This window comes from Venturia canescens, chromosome 3 (genome assembly GCF_019457755.1).
Source record: "Venturia canescens isolate UGA chromosome 3, ASM1945775v1, whole genome shotgun sequence".
Classification (NCBI taxonomy): domain Eukaryota; kingdom Metazoa; phylum Arthropoda; class Insecta; order Hymenoptera; family Ichneumonidae; genus Venturia; species Venturia canescens.
In genome coordinates this window covers 24,326,063-24,346,747 of record NC_057423.1, presented here as the reverse complement: position 1 = coordinate 24,346,747, position 20,685 = coordinate 24,326,063, and the positions used below count along the sequence as shown (strand labels likewise).

General features: G+C 40.7%; 2 protein-coding genes across 3 annotated transcripts; one reads left to right on the top strand and one right to left on the bottom strand.

The window, feature by feature from the left end:
- Window positions 1–1,662: 1,662 nt before the first annotated feature.
- LOC122407816 (uncharacterized) lies at window positions 1,663–9,999 on the bottom strand. 2 transcript variants are annotated; one of them, XM_043414248.1, is made up of 5 exons: window positions 9,565–9,999; window positions 6,338–6,517; window positions 5,775–5,905; window positions 5,085–5,307; window positions 1,663–4,911 (listed from the first exon to the last, which is right to left on the bottom strand). In XM_043414248.1, the coding sequence occupies exon 5, from the start codon at window positions 4,816–4,818 to the stop codon at window positions 2,224–2,226; it is 2,595 nt and encodes an 864-aa protein (XP_043270183.1). In that variant the 5' UTR covers window positions 4,819–4,911; window positions 5,085–5,307; window positions 5,775–5,905; window positions 6,338–6,517; window positions 9,565–9,999; the 3' UTR covers window positions 1,663–2,223. The 2 variants fall into 2 exon arrangements, with proteins under 2 accessions (XP_043270183.1, XP_043270184.1); XM_043414249.1 differs by having other exon boundaries at window positions 5,775–6,517.
- LOC122407815 (uncharacterized) lies at window positions 6,998–15,171 on the top strand. The gene is made up of 14 exons (XM_043414246.1): window positions 6,998–7,778; window positions 7,976–8,178; window positions 10,346–10,426; window positions 10,541–10,681; window positions 10,761–11,006; window positions 11,114–11,515; window positions 11,606–11,743; window positions 11,887–12,195; window positions 12,255–12,332; window positions 12,407–12,607; window positions 12,706–12,849; window positions 12,939–13,272; window positions 13,379–14,563; window positions 14,658–15,171. Exons 1-13 carry the CDS (start codon window positions 7,505–7,507, stop codon window positions 13,654–13,656), a joined length of 2,829 nt encoding a protein of 942 aa, XP_043270181.1. The 5' UTR covers window positions 6,998–7,504; the 3' UTR covers window positions 13,657–14,563; window positions 14,658–15,171.
- Window positions 15,172–20,685: the final 5,514 nt, after the last annotated feature.

Genomic DNA, 20,685 nt, shown 5'->3' with positions numbered 1-20,685 from the left:
CTTAAACCTGTGGAAGGAGTGGAATTTTTTCAATTTAACGAGCATGAACAAGTTGTGGCACCTAGTGAAGCTCGCCCAAACTCCATATTCATCTTTGACGATATAGCGTGTGAGAAACAGGACAACGTGAGAGCATTTTTTTCCATGGGAAGACACGAGATTGTGGATAGTTTTTATCTCTGTCAGACGTATACTCGTATTCCGAAACATCTCGTGAGAGACAATGCAAATTTTATAGTGCTATTCAAACAAGATGATATGAACCTCAAGCATGTATATAATGATCATGTCAATACGGATATGACTTATGCACGTTTCAAAAAAATGTGTGTCAAGTGTTGGAAATCGGACAAGTATGGATTCATCACGATTGACAAGGACAGTGAGTTGAATGCTGGAAGATATAGAAGGGGATTTGATTCTTTCCTCACTGTCGATGATGATGATGATGATAAATAATTGTTCCCCTCGATTTTACAAGACAGTCTAAAGTCTGACTTACTCGTGTCAACATGAAGCGCAAAGAAATTTTAAAGGAGACGGCTGTATTGAGTGAACTTGCCAAGGCGACCCTAGCGGGTATGACATAGTCAAAATTTGACTGGTTACTTCAAACTGGTAAAGTCGAAAACATTGAGGCAAATTTTGACTGGTTTGAGGTTTCATCAGCATCGGATTGTGGCGATTCTGGTAAGAATGGTAAGTCACTACCAGTCATATTGTAGATGGTTACTTTATTTCGCGGCCCGCCTCGATTCTCGCTATCAGCTATATTTTCGATGGTTACTCGGTTTTCGCGGCCCGCCTCGATTCTCACTATCAGCTATATTTTCGATGGTTACTCGGTTTTCGCGGCCCGCCTCAATTCTCACTATCAGCTATATTTTCGATGGTTACTTGGTTTTCGCGGCCCGCCTCGATTCTCGCTACCAGCTATGTTTTCGATGGTTACTCGGTTTTCACGGCCCAGCTCGATTCTCGCAACCAATTTGATTTTTGATGGTTACTCGGTTTTCGTGGCCCGTCTCGATTCTCGCTATCAGCTTTATTTTCGATGGTTACTTGGTTTTCGCGGCCCGTCTCGATTCTCGCTATCAGCTTTATTTTCGATGGTCACTTGGTTTTCGCGGCCTGCCTCGATTCTCGCTACCAGCTATGTTTTCGATGGTTACTCGGTTTTCACGGCCCAGCTCGATTCTCGCAACCAATTTGATTTTTGATGGTTACTCGGTTTTCGCGGCCCGCTCGGTGGTTGCCACAATCGAGTTGCTCCGGTCGTGATTACCTTAATTTCTTTTCAATGTTTTAGGGATCATTACAGAAATAAAAAATTGGATGAGACTGAACACATAGAAGGAATTTTGGGATCTTTACGAGAAGGGTATCAGAAGCTTTGATATTTTTTTTCCGTCGTACAATATTGTTTTTCATATTCACATAGACTTAGTAATATTGTTCTGACTCAATTCGATCAAGCAAGATTACATTTGTAATGAGTTTCTTCACCCTTTGATAATGAAATGAAGAATTAAATAATGGTATTTCTACAATAAAAGAGTGTCGTCCCAATTATTTAACCTGCTGCATCCTTTTCACACTCCGAATTAAAAATGACGTTGCGTCAACAGACTATTTATTGTTACGTATAAGGAATTCAATAACTTGACAAATTGTAACGTAAATATATTATCAAGTTAAGGGTACACGCTCACGTGATCCTGCGATACGAATGCGTCGACATGATTATTTCATTCACAGAGAAATTACCGGTATATTCATTACTTTTTTTGCAACTACTACTTTGTCTTCTTATTCGCCCCTTTTTCCACAGGGACAACGTAAAGATTCTTGTCCCCTTGGTCGTTGCGGGAGCACGATCCGCTCACAACTTTTTCTTGCATACTTTCATTCTCTTACAACTGTCAGTAACTCCCTAATTGCATTTAATTCATCACTTATTCTTTCATACTCTACCGTTACAGCTTTTTATTAAGTTTTGTCAAAATACAATTTTTTTTGATGCACCGTCACTCTCTTCCGTTCGTAGCACATCACCCGGTAGTATTATTCAATGTTTCTGCAACGTAAAATTACTTGGCGTATACTTGTCGACATTTACATTTCGTTTCATTAACAGACATTTCTTGGAAGGAGTCATCACTGAAATTAATACCACGTTGCGTCCACGGTCGATTTCTTTTTGTTTGGTATTCAGAAGCCGTCCTAGTCGGTTTCCCAAGTATTAGCAATTTTTATTCCGTAAATAATTGCATTCTTTTTTATTATTATCGCCGGTAGCCGCACGTTTTGCGCTTTGACAAATCCTCTTCTTGAAATGCGTAAGCTTTGCAAGTGTCCGCTCGGAGATTCATCACCGGTATTTTCAAACCACAATACGAAGAATCCATTAAATTCCTCTCCTTCGATTGTTACGAACGTGACAATTTCTAATATTTCAGCGAATTCCCCTCTTTTCGTATAAATGAACTTGTCGCAGCTGCGCGTATACTCTTTATCGGTTTCTCTGCTCGTGTATATTGTTCCTTTCAAAACAGCTTTTCCCAATACAGTTATTGTCTGACGGCACCTTAGTCTTTCCTCGACCAATATGTTTCGTTCCCACTCGAATAAGGTTCGGGTTGTACTTTTCCCGTAGCCTCTGAATATATAATAATTTTCGTAATCGTCGTCATTCCGGTTTTGCACTTTTTTGGCGGAATTTGTAATTTCTTTTACAATTTTTTTCGTGAAAACGTTTGCTGTCGGATCGCTGCTGATATTTCGTACGAAATCCGTCATTAAATATCTATTCGCTATTTGCACTTGTCTACCGGTACTGCTGTTCAGTGACTTCAATATACGGCTGTTGAAACTTTCAAATGCGTAACAATTGTGCGCCCACACCGGTCCCCAACATTTTACGGAACGTGGCAGATGTTGCAGGAGATGCATGTTCGTTGTCATGTGCTCCATTCCAAACAATTCTTCGTACTTCGCGACGAAGTCGTTTATCAACACGGTAGCGATTTCGAGTTGTTCACTTGTGAATGAATCACCGTTCAGCGTGTGCATAGCGTCCGACAGTGTTGTAAATAAAGTCAAATACTTCTCAGGGATCAGCCCGTCCAAACATACCGAACTATAATACAACAGCCAATTGCGCCACTCACTCGCCTTCCATAATTTGCGAAGTTTTATAGATCTTGGTTTTCTGGAAATACTGCTGGGCGTTCGAATCATCGACAAACGTTCATCAATTATTCGTTCCATTGTTGCGGTCGTTTGTTGGATATCTGGTGGCGGCTCAAAGACGACCAGGTGTGTCAATTTCTTAACAACGCCAATGTCGACGCAATGCATTGAGTCCACAACAACTCCGAGTCGCAGATCAAACTGTGGTAAGTATCTCAGCGTCGATTGTCCCATCAAACCCATCTGTCTTATTCCGGTGCGTTGTGCTTCCTCCATATGCCTACGAATTTGTTGATCCGTTCGATCTATTATTTCTTCCATCGCATATTTTCTGGACCCATTATCCATTCTTGTTCCGGTAGCATAACAAAAATTACATCCATACATGCCATTGTAGCTAGTAGTATTTAACAACTTCGCTCTGGCAGGTGAATCGAGAGTACAAATCGTGGTAACAAATTTACTGGTCACTCGCCCGTTTTCATCAGGACTCCAGCTAATACCGGTGTTATACAAATCGCGCAGTTCCGAAATTATCGGTTCCATGTACACCTCCATTCTCGGTTGCTTATCGTCGACCCAAATTCCTGCGATGATTATGAAATGTTTTCGCGCATGGTAAGGAAGTTCGTTCAACATTAGTAATATCGGCCACGCGGTCTGCTTTGAAGATTTCCCAACTTGGCATCCGTCCGTATTCAAAGTTAATGAAAAATTCCAATTCGAGTTTAAGAAATGACCCTCCTTTCGCAACTGTTTGTAGTACCTTCCATCGAAGACATCTTCTATTCCTTCTGGATTGATTTTTTCCCGTGTATTCCGATAATTTAGGAGTTGCGTTATATTTCGTGTCTGGAAAAAGCGTCGCAATTGCTTTTTCACGTCTAATTTTATAAAGAACGATATCGAAGACGTCTCTTTGTTCGGGCCCGAAATTCCGCACGGACAGTCCTCTTGCGGTACCTTCCCTATTCCCACTTTTCCTTGACACATCTTGCAGTACAGGTGACGTTCCTGCGTTGTCTCTTCTTTCCTCCCGACTCTTTTCCACAGAGTCTTTTTATCTACCGGTAGGGTGTTGTGGTTCAAAAGCTTCTTTATTGCTCTTATTATTCCCAAAGTTGCTTCGATACTCAGGTTGAATCGAGTAGCTTCCGCCATCATTATCCAGAGAAAATGGTTTTCTCGTACATCCGGTCTGAAGGTCATCGGAGGTCCTTGTTTAATAGAGAAAGCACTTACGTCTTCATCGTCTTCTTCATCGATGCCGTCACCGCCGCCACCACCGCCCCCGCCTCCATCATCTTCGTCGTCGTCGTCGTCATCGTTGTCGTCGTCGTCGTCGTCGATGCTGCTTTCATCAACATCACGCCAGCTGATGTCGTCGTTGTCATCATTGTCGCAGCAATTATTGCCGTCTTCGTCACTGACTTCATGGTCGTCTTCGCTCATAATTTGGCTCGGACTGACATCGTTCAGATCGGCGATATTTAAAGTCATGTCTTCGCTATTAATATCATCAGCATGTGACGAAGCGGTAATAGTTTCCGCATTTTCAGTGTCGATATCATTCCATTCGTTGTTTTTTTCTTCAAGGAGCATTTTTTCATCATGGAGCCATTCCATCTTCCATGTGGGGCATGGAACTTGTTTCGCATTTGATTGGGGTAGTTCGGACGTTCCAGCACCGCTAGTACTATCCGTGGAATCTCTCCGTCACTGCAAACAAAGTAACATTTTAGTCGGTAACGGACCCACTATCATTAACCCCCTGTACCGGTACAAGAAAAATGAATTCACTCGTGGGAGAGCCCGTCCATTTCATTAAAGGCGCATTTCAAAAAACAACAGAACCCACTGTTTGGTAGTTGTCGTTATTTGTATGAACATACTTCTTCACTGAATTCTTGTTCCTTTGATAAAAATTGGCAATCTTTCGGCCCGGGAAGACGCTTTACCGCCGAGAGAAATTGCACCGTGAATTTTCTCCTTTTCCATCGCAAATATTTTTCGTCTTTGTACTTTCTGTTTCGTGTTCCTTCATTCATCGTAACCATGTAGCCTGCCTCGAAACTAATCGGCAGTCTTCTATATTACCGGTATATTTTTGACAATCTGCAACAAATTTAAACATTGTTTGAATAATATTTATGAAACGTCTGTGAACGTGCATTTCCTACTCGGAAGTACTTCAAGGAAATACTTCAAGCGTCGAGTACTGGTCGAAAGAAATAACGCATTTGTAGAAGCAGCTTGTTCATTAAAATATTTCCCGTAACACTAGTGCAAATATTTTCTTCGCAATGGCGAATAAATAATTCTTAATGTACGAAACCAACTGTTAAAGACTAGAAACGTGTCCGCATCCGTCGAAAACGGAAAGAGATGCAAGTGGTAAAAAACAAAGGTACGCCGTAGTTTGTACAATTTCTTTTTTGTATCGTAACGGCAATAACATCTACCTCCCGACCAACGTATAACGGCATTCGTTCTCCCTTCTTCAAATGTATCATCATTAGAGTACGATTCAATTATTGTAGGGAACGTTGAACATTTAAATGTTTGAAAAATTTTTTATTCACCCCTTCCACGCCGTTTTCACGTGTGCGACTTTCCGTCGTTCTGCGTTCCTTCAGCTGACTTCCGTACACCACTAGTTTCCTGCGTTTTCTCTACGGGGACGCTCAGCCGACTCCTGCTTGCCAGAATTTTCCTGTAAATTACATAAAAATTTTCAAATATCATTTGAGCACGTCACACGTTGCAAACTTTGCCTGTAGAAAGAAATAAAAATTGTTAGAGGAGCGACGTCCTCTTCTTTATTACAATGCTTTTTAAAATTACCGCGTAACTTCATTTCTCATAAAATTGTCAAGATACCTCTTAACGTGCATTACTCAATTGAATCTACGACAAACGTCTCTGCTCCCGTTCAGGGGAGAACGAGATATAAGTACATGGAAATCTTTATTTGTCGTCTTATCTTGAAATTTCTCATTCCTCCGTTTCGGCGTTTTTTTTACTACCAAGTAAGCAAATTAATGAAATTTGATCTCCTGAGTTCGATCAATGTTTCGTCATCGACGTGAGACATTATTCAACTTATTAAGAATCAGGGCCCGGGTTTGAAAAAAATCCAACTAACCTTGCACGTCCGAGGATTACCTATGCAACGATGACCGAAGTGAATACAAAAAAAGGTTATTCCTTTTCTAGTTCTTTCCTTCCACTGATGAATTCCGTCCAAGGTGCGTACGAGTCCTTATCTGGACATATACCGGTAAAAGTAGGCCAGCAGGTCACAGATTTGGTAGAAATGCCGCTACTGCAATATGTAAAAAGAAAGTTAAATACAAATTTTTCACTATTTTTATATAGCACACCGTAAGTCGCTTTTAGCGACTTACGGTGTGCGATTTCATACGTGAATGATCACGTATGTTCATAGAAAACGATACAACCGCTTTCACGAAAAGCTCAAACTTTTTTGTCGGAAATAAATAGAGAATTACGTGATACTTCATGTTAGCGCGAGGAAAGCAGAAACTGTCACCGAAATTGCGACAACGTGATTCGACACGGAGGAAGACGGTGTTCCGTACTTTTTTTAACCTCAAACGTCAACGAGTACACGAAAAAATATTCAGAATAGATGAGAGAAACGAAAATACCGGTTCGTTATGATGGGGTTTAAAATCGCATTGAAATACATGCGCGCAAATGTGAAACCCACGCGATAAGAACGCGAATAACGATTAACACACACACACACAGACGTACACGTTATAACCTCTCTTTATAAGCACTACTCGAATGAATAAGTATATACGAGCGTAACATTAATCACTTCTTCAATATTTACTTCGGAAAAGCTCCAGTGTTGCAGCGAAAAACACAGCCGTTAATTAAATTTAAGAAAAGAAACTGATAAGTAAAAAATTAAGATATATGACGTATATATATCCCGATTGAACGGATTCGAGCGCGTACAGCGATATGCATAGGCAAAAACGTGCCGGCAAACGGTACAGCCAGGTTGACAACTTTTAAAAAATAAAACTGACGCAATGCCGCGCACACAAGAAAAATGAATAATTTTCAGTAACACGACGTGCAACATAACAACAAGCTGATTGTGAATATAGGCTTTGTTAGCGTAGCGTTGTTGCTGTACCGGCGTATCGGCGTAGCGTTGTTGCCAGGCGGAAGTTCCCGGCACAATAATTCAACCAGACTAAGGGCACGTGTGAAAGACAAAAAAGCAAACGGTAGAACAGTAGTGAAGCAGGCGTGTCACGGCACTTGTCGGTGCATGTATAGTCTCGAAACAATGGGAAAAAAATACGTAATAACGTTGTTACGAAATGAGGGTGGCTGTGCCGCAGTCAAAAAAGTGGTCAGCCCAAATGAATTGTTCTATCGAGACACAAAAGATGAAATCGTCGAGTGTACGGAAAAATTTTTGGATGAATACGTGATGAACCCGAACGCGCGAGAAACGATTCGTTATCGAGTTACCGGTAATGGTGATGACAAGGACAATAATGCAGATTCTTTCGCGAGAGTTCGCATCGTTGGCTTCCAACGTAAGTTCATTATTCGCATTAATGCGTTACAAGTATTTTTTTGTGATGGCGATGAAAAATAATAATAATATTGAAACGTCTTGGGGGAGAATACAATTGACGAAAAAAGAAAATGAACGTTTATTGTGCGAAGATGCAAGTAGACGACGTGAGGAAATAAGGAAACATTTTCACAAGTACATCCTTGCTATTCGCAGATGATGAAGAATCAGAGAATGGGGCCGAGAACCAGGAGAACGAGACGCTGGGGCGTGGGAAAAGATTAATGAGGAAAAAAATTGACATGAACACGCCGGACATACTCGTTGTGAAAAGAAATTGGGAATCAAAGAAAGCGCTGCTTGTATGTAGCCAAGAGAATAACGTTAAGGAAATCAGAAAGCAGCACTTGAGGAAGAAGGTAAGCGTGAGAAGTTTTTTGTATTTTCAGATGAATCGTTGGACGATGAAAATCAAACTTTTCCTTCATGAAGACTTATGCGTCACATGCAGAAATAATAAAACCTATTCTGTCTCGATGTACCGATACCAATGTTTCCTACCAGTGCATCCACTTTCCAAGATGTTATCGCCCTATACTATTTTGTTGCGTCAAAGAATTTTCCTTCAAAGGGAAAGTAGATATGGCGTAGCGGAATTTTGCACTTTGCGACGACTGTACATTTGTATTCCAAATTAATATACAGTTGACCGACGAATGAAGGTGTAATGCGACAGGGAGAAAACATAAACGATATATTAATCGTTTCGTATATGTGACTGTTACCGGTAATTGGGGGTGACGGGACAATCATACTGGGACCGTAAGAAAATGTAACTGCTTATATCGCAGTGGAAAATTTATTGTAACGACATTTTTGCTCGTCGCAATAATTTCAAATTCGTTGACGCAAAATGTTGTTTTTCCGGGAAGGAAGTGGAAAAAGGATTTTGTAAGTAAAGAGGGAATGGAAGGACAACTTCGTAAGTTGAGGTTAAGACTTTTTGATACAACTTGGGAACAGGGGATGTAATGAAAAGAGGAGAAAAGTTGCTGGTATCGAAACATTGGTATCTGTACAGAGTGTGGGTAATTTCTGTTCAAGATGAGTCACGCGTACCGCGATCATCGCAAAATCTTGGTCCTGCTCACGCTCGGTAATTGTTTGCGTACACAAACTTCTGTTTAAGTAAATGGAATGTCTGACATTTTTGCGCTTTATCGCGAAGGTACATATTTGAGTTGAAAAAATTTAGACCTCACCGGTTATTGGAGATTACATTGAAGAACGAAGAAAAGCGACCGGTAGAGATATTTCTTTTAATATCGTGCGTACCAAAAATGTTATTTCCCGATTGGATCGTACCACGATCATAATAAAATGTTGCTTATCTCACGTCGCACTTCGTGATTCAATAACGTTACATACACGAAATTCCGTTCGGGGAAGAATGGTTTATAGTAGAGCTTCAGTTTCGTTCAAGGAAGAGGAGGTCAGGTCGAGGCATTGATAGACGTCGTCTCTTAATGTACCACGTAATATCTTCGAGTATTCAATTATATCGAAATTAGTTAACTATACAAAAGTGCCGAAAGTATCAATCACTCGTGTTCCGTTCGCTCGTCGTGAACATACTACCTGCCACCAGGTTTGTCTTACTCTCTCTCCCTCTTTCTGGTTACACTCACACGCACACGCAAAACCCATACTTCAACAACGATCATGAGAATTTACTGAGTTGGACGACTGGGGAAGGAAGAAAGCATTCGATGTAGGGGAAGAAAACGCACAATGAAATAACTCACTCATCTGAAAAAGACGCGTACGGGAATGCAGTTGCGCACTAATAGTTTCCACGCCAGCAAAACTGCCACGCGGGTTATGTATTTTTCTAATTTCGTTGAACGTGTCGGAAATAAGTTTGCAACTCTTATGTCCGATGAACGATGAACGAAACGCTGTTTAAAATAATGAGTGATGAACGTTGAAACCGCAACATCGTGAAAACATAAAAAAATGTAACGCGTTCGTTTGAATCACTGCGATAACACTGTAACTCGTTGTAGCTGCTTAGAAATGAATGGATGAATGTGCTGATGAATCTGATTTTTTAGAACGAGCTCGTTTCACTGAATGGTAGAAGAAATATAAAAAAATTCCCGCAATCGCAATGAGTAAGGAATGATATACAACGCGAAATGCTATAGTGAGCGTGCCTGAACGAACCAACGTCGAGCAGTACTGCTCCAAAACAGGATCCGGCAGCTAGCCAGCGAAGCGAACGCCCCTCTCATGTTGGGCGCGGTCGTACGCAAGGAGAGCGCGTGCGCGTTGCAAAGACTGGTGGAGCAAGGTCGCGCGACGATACGAAATGATTGCGTAGAATGGAATGAAAAGTGGTACTTCGGTATCAAGCGTTGAACTTTGTATGAACAATTTACGAATCATTGTAACATTAATATAAGACGTATATTTATTAAATTTTGCCAACGTTAACGATAATAATAACTTCCATCGTCAGAGTAGGGAAATTTGTACGACATATACACATGTAAAAGTCCGTAACGATGAAGTTTTGTGTTACAGAGAGAACTCGATAAGGCAAAGGGGATCGCCGTGGAAAATGCTTTGGAGAAGCTCGAGATGAACAGCACTGAAATACTACCGGTATGAAACCCCTTTATTTCAATCGAACGACATCGCCGTGTACACAAAAAATAAATTTTATTAATTGAAATGTTGTAAAAACATGACGTGTACATGCTGTAACTGTAATTTAAGGTGTACATCGATAACGACAAAGAAGAAGCACCTCAGTTGCCGATGATCGACTTGCGTTGTGGAACGGGGAGCGAAGAAATCACGGAAGCGCGCAACGGAGAATCGCGTCCCGGAAACAGCGACGATGAAAATGTGAAGGAGGTGTGGAAAAAATTGTAGCCAGTGTAAGGGTTGTTGGTCCAACATTAATTACGAAATTATCGCAATTATATTGAAGCAGGTGGAACAAATAGAGCACGCGGAATACGACGACAGTACCGTGGCGGGAAGTGAGGGAATAGATACCGGTAATAAGGTGTTGCCGCCAACGGAATTGAAGACCGATGGTATGGAGGACGGCCAATCTGAAGATCGTAATAAAATTGCAACTGACTTACAGGAAGAAAGGGATATCGCCGTGAGTTTATCGCATGGTTCCCACACGGACGATAATAATAGCTTGGGGTACATCGAAGACCCTTCTGACGTAAGTAATCGCAATTGTCACGATTTACTTTGCAAGTATTCCAAGCCGGGAAGGAAATTATTACGAATTGTTTGTTCTTCTTCTTACTTCACGACGTGAAACCTTAGAAAAAAAGAGTGGTTACTCTTCAAATGGAGAGCGAACTTTCGGAAAAGATTTTCATTTCGACCGACGTATTGGCACCGAACGATGAAGAGAACGGAGAAAAAGGGGATTCTGATGATGCTCCCAGTAATACGTACAGCGATATCGGTAAAGTCATAGCCAACAATGCAGATCATCCGAACAGGGACACACCATCAGTTACGACATACGAACTTACCGGTAATGAGGCCTCGCCACGAAAGGGGCATGACCTCGATGAAGAAAGACGTACTGAGAAATTGAGAAATCCGACGACGATCGAAACTCGATCAGACAAAACAGTCAGCGTACGTACTTCGACAGACATAGGAAAATCCAAAACGGGCGTCTCAACTCCTGTTCACGATATCCGTGACAGCGGGCGTGTAAGTTTTAATACTGTTATTGCAAATGTATGTTTACTGTAAGCAGTAAGAAAATAATAATGTTTATGTTAAATTCGGAAAAATTTCCAGACCTCCAAGAACATCCCGAAAGCGAACAAGAGAATCGTGGTGAAAAAAGTGGAATCGTACCCCGGGACGAGCGCAAAATCTACTTCAATGAGAATAGCAAATATCGCGCAACAAGGCAACAATGGAAAAATTACGAAAGTAAGCTGGCTTAATTCGATACTTGAAGCGATATCAATCTCATCCCGGACCGATGTTCTTCGTCCAGGAAAGGAATGGGTTGGCGTAAGACGAATCAAAGGCGATAAATGTTAATTGTTATTTTTGACGTATTCGTTTGACAGTTACAAGAGACTCCGATGCGGCAGGTCACGTCACTCGCCGCCAGACATTTAGGAATGATTCTTTCGGAAAGCCAAAGTATTGAAGGAGCAGGGAAAGTAAAGACGTTGGGAAAGGAAGGGAATCGGTCTTATGACAAGTGCGTGGGCAATGAGAGCATCGGAACCGTTCTGGATAAAGATACTGAAAAAGAAAAAGTCTTCGAGCAATGGAAAAAAAAGAAAAATGCCGCAACGGGAAAGAACAACGTGAAAAAACCGAAAAGAGCGTGCGATGTTGCTCCGAGGGATGCTTCTCAATCAAAGTTACCGGTACGAATAATGCATTAACATGTAATGTTACGGTTGTCTTTAATTGTTATCTACTGCAGGTTATCAGCAAAGGAATGGAGAAGGCGACGAAAAAAATAATGCCGCCGTTCAGTGAACCGGGAACATCATCCGTGCAGGTTGCAAGAACACTTTATGTCATGACGATTTATGCATAAATTCTCACTGTAGCCTGGAAACATGATATTGATAGCAGGAAATGGGGAAGGGTACAGCGACTAGGAGGAGAAATAAGACGAAGAGAGAGGACCTTTTCGAGTTCGAAGACAGTGAGGAAGATGTACCCAAACCGGCAAAGAAGCTGAAAAAAAAATTGTTGCCGGTACCAGCGAAACTTAAAGAAAGGAGATTGTCTCATCAAAACAAGACAAAATCAGTTCGAGGAAAAGAACAGGTAACAGTGAATTTTTTAGAGCTATAATGAAGAAAATAAAAAGAACGCCGAATTTTAAGTTTTATTGTACGAACAATGAAATTTGAATTTATTCATAGGCGAGAGGCGAAAAAACGCATAGTCAACATGGGCGAACCGTTGTCGACAGCTCCAGTGACAGGGAAACTTTTGAGGATGAGCAAGTAATAACTGCAAACAGTCTCGCGTCTTCTGAAAGGCGCATGGAAACGATACGGGAAATGGTAATAACAGCAAAGAAACGACGTTGATAATAGGAGCATGTTGCAGTAGAATAATATTTTTCTTAAAGAATGTTTCCATATATTCACAGGCTTCCGAATTCAACATCTTGATCAAGCAAATGAACATATTTGCCAAAAGGTTAAAAAACTTGTGCAAAGAAGGAAGCAGTGACGAGTCACATTTCGAGATAACCGGCCTAGAGGATGAAAATGTTGATGAAATCGAAGTAGCTCCGAACTGGCAGTTACCCCGAGAGACTGTTGCAAGAGCAATAGTCGCTAACAGTATGAGTAATCGACTGGGCATTCTCATGAGAAGCTTGTGGAATGAAAAAACGAGGAATCAATTAACAACGAAGAAAGATGGCAAAGGGGACGCCGGACGGAAGCGGGTGTCGAAAGACAGCGCAATATTATTAAGGAGTGAGTGTTGCAGTGTCATTGAAGAGTGTACGTGCGACACACATATAAGATACGATTAGGTTAATTTATGAATTAATTGAATGCTTTTTGAAATTTTCATCAACAGATGCATGTTACAACCTACAGAGTTATAAAAAATTACCGTTAGATCAAGTGAAGACCGTTGAAGATACGATGAAATCGATAAGCCAAAAATTATCGTATAACCGGTACAATCTGATACGCCAACAGAAGCGAACAATGCCAAAACAGACTGTACAGGAAGCAGCATTGAAAAAAACTGAAAATACAAGCGATGATTCTGACGCGAGTATCAACGACGACAACGATCACGACGAAGGAGAATCAGAAGTCGACATGGACGACGACAGTGGCAGTAACTGAAATGCCCGCGACCAAAGAGTTTTGTTAAAGTATTCTATAGCGTACCGGTAACGTATGCGTGATAATAAAATAAGGTTTTCAAAAAGCACACAATCATAACGATACGTAGCGGCATATATGTATACAAATAAATGTGTACTTACACTGTGGCGGCCTCCGTAATCGTAATTAGTATGTCCACACGGCTTGACCAGCCGTCACTTTTCTGCACGAGTCACACCTCACACACATGCACATTAACTCACTCGTTCCATGATAGGCACCACGAGCGTGTCTATGCAGGACTTTCTTTCAGCGTCGCGTTGTTTGCGTTTATTCAGAGCAGTGAATAATCGGTTACGAAGTTGATCACACACTCGTCGCGCCATCGTTTAATTTTCCCTGCCTCGTATATTCTCGTATCTTGTTTTTCTGTTTTATTGAACTTTTTGGCGTTTTCGGCGCGCTATCGGTTATTCACAACTAAAATGGATTCCCACCAGCTACCGGTAAATGTCGAGGAACGACCTATTTTCATTGGGTTATGTCGACCTTGCATATGAGAAGAAGATGTGATAAAATATATTGCGCCGCGGCATGCATAATGTTTCGCACAAGATGTATAGTTCCCGTGTTTCATTTTCTACTTTTACAGGATGATGAGTCCAGTACCGGTCGAAATTTGACATCTGCTTCCAAATTTTCGAAATTCGGAAAGCAACTCATAATCTGCCGGTGATCCCGGAACGTTATCGGTATCGAAAACTGGTCGTTTGGAATCGGAGGAATCAGTCGGCTTCATACATCGCATCGAACCTTTCCGCAATCTCTTTGGCCTTGGGGCTGGAGTGGTCCAACTCAAAGTGGTATCACGGATTTCTGTTTCTATTTTTGATTCATTTCATAACATTGGTGCACTAGTCACATTGTAAGTAAGAGAACTTTTGGTAAATACAAAATTGATCGAAAAAATTAAGAAATGTAGTCTGAGGACAAATTGGAAGTTGTGAATTACATTGCAGCTGGTGAAGCGAGCGATACTCTGGATGATGCTCTTCTAGATGTCGTGGAAAACGTCACGAGAGTCATACAACACAGCGATACAAAGGTACACAGTTTGATCTGTGACTCGGAGATGTCGTCGACTCAATGCATTCCGTTGACACTAGCATTGTTAAGAAATTGACATATAAAACTTTTCAAATTGTGGAAAGCAATGGCATGTGGCGCAATTGGCTGACAAAAAGTGAAAGAAAGATTTAATGATAAATGCAACTAGTGAAATAAATATTTAATGAGGAATTTCGTAAAATTTAATTTGATTTGAATTAGATGAATTTGATTTCGTAGGATTTAAAGAATAAGCATCTTTGCGTTGTCCCTGTGGAAAAGGGGGCGAATAAGAAGACAAAGTATAAAAGTAATGAATATACTGGTAATTTCTCTATGAATGAAATAATCATGTCGACGCATTTGTATCGCAAGATCACGTGAGCGTGTACCCTTAACTTGATAATATATTTACGTGACAGTTTATCAAGTTATTGAATTCCTCATACGTAACAATAAATAGTCCGTTGACGCAACGTCATTTTTAATTCGGAGTGTGAAAAGGATGCAGCAAGTTAAATAATTGGGACGACACTCTTTTATTGTAGAAACACCATTATTTAATTCTTCATTTCATTATCAAAGGGTGAAGAAACTCATTACAAATGTAATCTTGCTTGATCGAATTGAGTCAGAACAATATTACTAAGTCTATGTGAATATGAAAAACAATATTGTACGACGGAAAAAAAATATCAAAGCTTCTGATACCCTTCTCGTAAAGATCCCAAAATTCCTTCTATGTGTTCAGTCTCATCCAATTTTTTATTTCTGTAATGATCCCTAAAACATTGAAAAGAAATTAAGGTAATCACGACCGGAGCAACTCGATTGTGGCAACCACCGAGCGGGCCACGAAAACCGAGTAACCATCAAAAATCAAATTGGTTGTGAGAATCGAGCTGGGCCGTGAAAACCGAGTAACCATCGAAAATATAGCTGGTAGCGAGAATCGAGGCGGGCCGCGACAAACCGAGTAACCATCGAAAATATAGCTGATAGCGAGAATCGAGGCGGGCCGCGAAAACCGAGTAACCATCGAAAATATAGCTGATAGCGAGAATCGAGGCAGGCCGCGAAAACCGAGTAACCATCGAAAATATAGCTGATAGCGAGAATCGAGGCGGGCCGCGAAAACCGAGTAACCATCGAAAATATAGCTGATAGCGAGAATCGAGGCGGGCCGCGAAAACCGAGTAACCATCGAAAATATAGCTGATAGCGAGAATCGAGGCGGGCCGCGAAAAAAAGTAACCATCCACAATATGACTAGTAACGAGAATCGAGGCGGGCCGCGAAAACCCAGTAACCATCCACGATATGACTGGTAGCAAATAACCAGCGGAGCAGCGAGAACCGACCAACCATCTAAATTTTAACTGGTAAGTGGGTTTACCAATCAGTTTTTGGCTCGCTCGTTTTTTTATGAAAATGTTCTTACCAGTCTAAATTTGCCTCAATGTTTTCGACTTTACCACTTTGTAAAATCTCAATACCCGCTAGGGGAGTGATGCAATCAGACGAAAACATCGAATGTTGAAAAGTGGACGTGATAGTGCTCAACAAAAAATGCAAGATGTGTTTAAGCCGATTGTTGAACCGTTAGAAGAACTAGTTTCATATACGAAAAAACCTAAAATTAAGAATGAACGTGTAAATGTTAAAAAGGAGGAAGAGGAGGAGGAGGAGGAGGAGAAGGAGGAAGATTCTCCAAATTTTGGAGAAAATAGCATGAAGCAAGATATTTCTTTCAAAGATGATATTTGGCATGATGCAATTACTGATGAGAATGTCGGTGTACCCTTAACTAAAAATAGTGATAATGATATTCATGAAGATAATAATGATGATGATGAGGACGATGATAACTTGGAATCATCTGGAGATGTTGATAATTTGATACGTGAATATCTGGGCTTACTGCGTAGTAATAATAAAACAAAACAGATTAATGATTGGTGATTCACCAATTCATTTCGAACTCGATCATATAGTGGTTGGAGATGAAAAGTATCCCAAAAGTATTGGCTTGGTAGAACTGTTGTTTAAAAAAGAGCCCGAACTCAAATATCTAACACCAAATGACTTGGAGAAATATCAGAAAATTATCATCACAACGAATGCTCATAAAAAATTTTATAAACGCACGGGTGCGGTACGTCAGGATAAAAATAGTAAATTAAAAAATTATATATCCCAAATGCTCGGTAGTAACGATAAGAAGGGTGGTGCTCTGCCCAAGTATAAGGTAGCACGAAAGCATACCTCTGTCGACTATGTTCATTGGGATGATCCGAATGAACTAGTGGATCGTCTTCGCTTATTGCTCGCATCGCAAGCTGCTGGAAATTCATCACATTCTAATGAAATTATATCGATTATCGAGGAGTTGCGTGAAGCGACTGCTTGCTTTCATCCACATTCCCAACATGAGCGTCGATGTGTTTGGACGATAGTTGAGTAGACGTGGTGCAGGTCCTCCGGGTAAACCAGGTGCTGGATTCAAAATTACATCGGACGGTCATTACGACTTGGAGCGAAAACGACTGAGCAACGTTGGTGAGCCAGTAAATGCTCGAGATGTTGTAACACTCGGTGCGTTAAGTAAACACATTCATTCTATAACTCATAGTGTGACTCATACAACGAATCAAAAGTGCGAATCGAATGTGGCTGCTGCAGAAAAGCGTGTGAGAACCGAGCTCGCCTATCTCCGTGAAAAAATTGATAATATAAAGAGAGAAATCTCAGAACTTCATGATGATATGAAGTTTTTACGAGATCATCTAATGATAAGCCAGTGAAAAGTCCTCCAGACTCTTATCTTCTGCAATTGATGAGGACCGTGGGGGGAGAAGAAAAAATGAGTGAAAAGAAGCTTGCGGTGGTTGAAGAACTGCATAAGCCAGCTCGGCGGAATTATCCACGTCGACATGTGGATATACGTGGCCTGGATGAGACTTGGCAAGCTGATCTTGTAGATATGTCGGCATATGCACAACACAACTCCAACCATAAATTCCTTCTCACCGTCATCGATATATTCTCCAAATTCGCCTGGGCCGCACCGTTGAAGAGCAAAAGTGGAAAAGATGTGACCGTTGCAATGGAGTCGATTCTCAGCAAAGGACGCATACCGAAAAATCTTCACGTCGATCGAGGAAAAGAATTTTATCAAGAGACGCGGTAGCGGCTCGACGCCAAGTATTAAGGATATATTGCACAGGCGATACAATGTTGCCATGCTAAACCATGCTAAAAACATAAAAAAATTCAAAATGATCAGAATTTTATAAAATTTGGTGAACATATTCTTTAGTGCCAAATTTGACAATACAAATTTTTAAAGATTTTTCTTCTGTACAGTTATCGAGTAATTGATCACTAAAGTTCACGTGTATAAGCATAGCGTTACCATATATATAGGTATACATTTCGGGCATAAGAAATCTGCTTTAATGCGTAATTACTCGATAACTAAACAGAAGAAAATTTTGAAAAAATTTGTGTTTTCGCACTTGATGTTGAAGAACATTATCACCAAATTTGATCAATTTCTAATTATTTCGACTTTTGTATCATTCACCCTTAAAAGGAAAATCAGCAGCGCGTAAAGAAAAAGCCAGCGCGAGCCCTGCCGCACTCTTATATACGCGAATATGCCGATTTTTGACGTCACAGAGTTTTCAAACGGCGCTTGCGGACAAACCATATTATTAAAAAATCTAAAAATTGGTGAGAATTTTTTTTCGATTTTTCCCTTTCCATTGGTCTTTGTTGGAAGTAAATCCATTCAGCCATTCCCGAGATATGTCTCTTTAAAGAATTGAGACCGAACGCTTTACGATAAATTTCATTTCTTAGAGACAGAGAGGCGTAAGTTGAGCATGTTTACGTTCGGACTTACGGCCTTTGCAGGCCTGGTATACATTTCTCGGCTCTCCTGTCACACAGTACGCTGAACGCGGCTACCCCCTCTCTTGCGCGTCGCCGAGCGAGAGAGACAGAGAATGTGCGGACAGCGGGGGCAATACCAGCTCCTGGCTTACGCATAACTCGTATTATTATATAATATATATTTTATTTATTAATAAATAATAAAATATATTATAATAAATATTTTATTATAATTAATGTATAATACAATATATATATTATATTATACAATATATAATATAATATAATAATAATATAATAAAATGAAAAAATATAATAATAAAAATAAAATTAAATAATAAATAATAAAAATAAAAAAATATAAAATCCTGGTCGACGCCGCTGGATTTTTCGAGTATGTCTAGGTCGACGACCCTATAGTATTTTATGTCCGGATATATTCCTCCATGGCTTTCGTCGTCTAGGTATGTTTTTTCGTGGTTTTCGAGGTCTGGGTCGACGGCTCCTTAGTTTTCGATGTCCAGGTATGTTTCTCCATGGTTTTCGTGGTCTCGGATAATTCCTCCATGGATTTCGATGTCTAGGTATATTCCTCCATGGTTTCTGATGTGAGAGTGTATTTCTCCATAGATTTTAATGTCCAAGTGTATTTCTCTATTATTCTTGATGTCTAGGTATATTCCTCCATGGCTTTCGCGTTCAAGGTCGACGGCTCCACAGTTTTCGATATCCAGGTATGTTTCTCCATGGTTTTCGTGGTCTAAGTATGTTTCTTCATGGTTTTCGCGGTTGAGGTCGACGGCTCCACAGTTTTCGATGTCTAAAGTATGTTTCTCCATGGTTTTCGTGGTCTAGGATAATTTCTCCATGGGTTTCGATGTCTAGGTATATTCCTCCATGGTTTCTGATGTCCAGGTGTATTTCTCCATAGTTTCGGATATCCAGGTATATTTCTCCATAGTTTTTAACGCCTAGGTATATTCCTCCATGGTTTTGAATGTCCACGTGAATTTCTCCATATTTCTTGATATCTAGATATATTCCTCCATGGTTTTCGTGGACTAGGCATGTTTCTTCATGGTTTTCGCGGTCGAGGGCGACGGCTCCACAGTTTTCGATGTCCGAGTATGTTTCTCCATGGTTTTCGTGGTCTAGGATAATTCCTCCATGGGTTTTGCTGTCTAGGTATATTCCTCCATGGTTTTCAATGTCTAGTCATGTTTCTTCATAGTTTTCGTGGTCCAGGTATATTCCTCCGTGGTTTTCGATGTATGGATATGTTTTTCCATGGTTTTCGTGGTCTAAGTAGATTCCTTCATGGTTTTCGCAGTCGAGGTCGACGCCTCTACAGTTTTCGATGTCCAGGTAGTTTCTCTCGGGTTTTCGTGGTCTAAGATAATTCCTCCATGGGTTTCGATGTCCAGGTATGTTCCTCCATGGTTTTCAATGTCTAGACATGTTCCTTCATGGTTTTCGATGTATGGATATGTTTCTCCATGGTTTTCGTGGTCTAGATAGATTCCTCCAAGGTTTTCGTGGTCTAGGTATGTTTCTTCATAGTTTTCGCAGTCGAGGTCAACGGCTCCACAGTTTTTAATGTCCAGGTATGTTTCTCTCGGGTTTTCGTGGTCTAGGATAATTCCTCCATGGATTTCGATGTCTAGGTATGTTCCTCCATGGTTTTCTATGTCTAGACATGTTTCTCCATGGTTTTCGTGGTCCAGGTATATTCCTCCATGATTTTCGATGTAAAGATATATTTCTCCATGGTTTTCGTGGTCTAAGTAGATTCCTTCATGGTTTTCGCAGTCGAGGTCGACGGCTCTACAGTTTTCGGTGTCCAGGTATGTTTCTCTCGGGTTTTCGTGGTCTAGGATAATTCCTCCATGGATTTCGATGTCTAGGTATGTTCCTCCATGGTTTTCTATGTCTAGACATGTTTCTCTCGGGTTTTCGTGGTCTCAGATAATTCCTCCATGGTTTTCGATGTCTAGGTATGTTCATCCATGGTTTTCAATGTATGCATATGTTTCTCCATGGTTT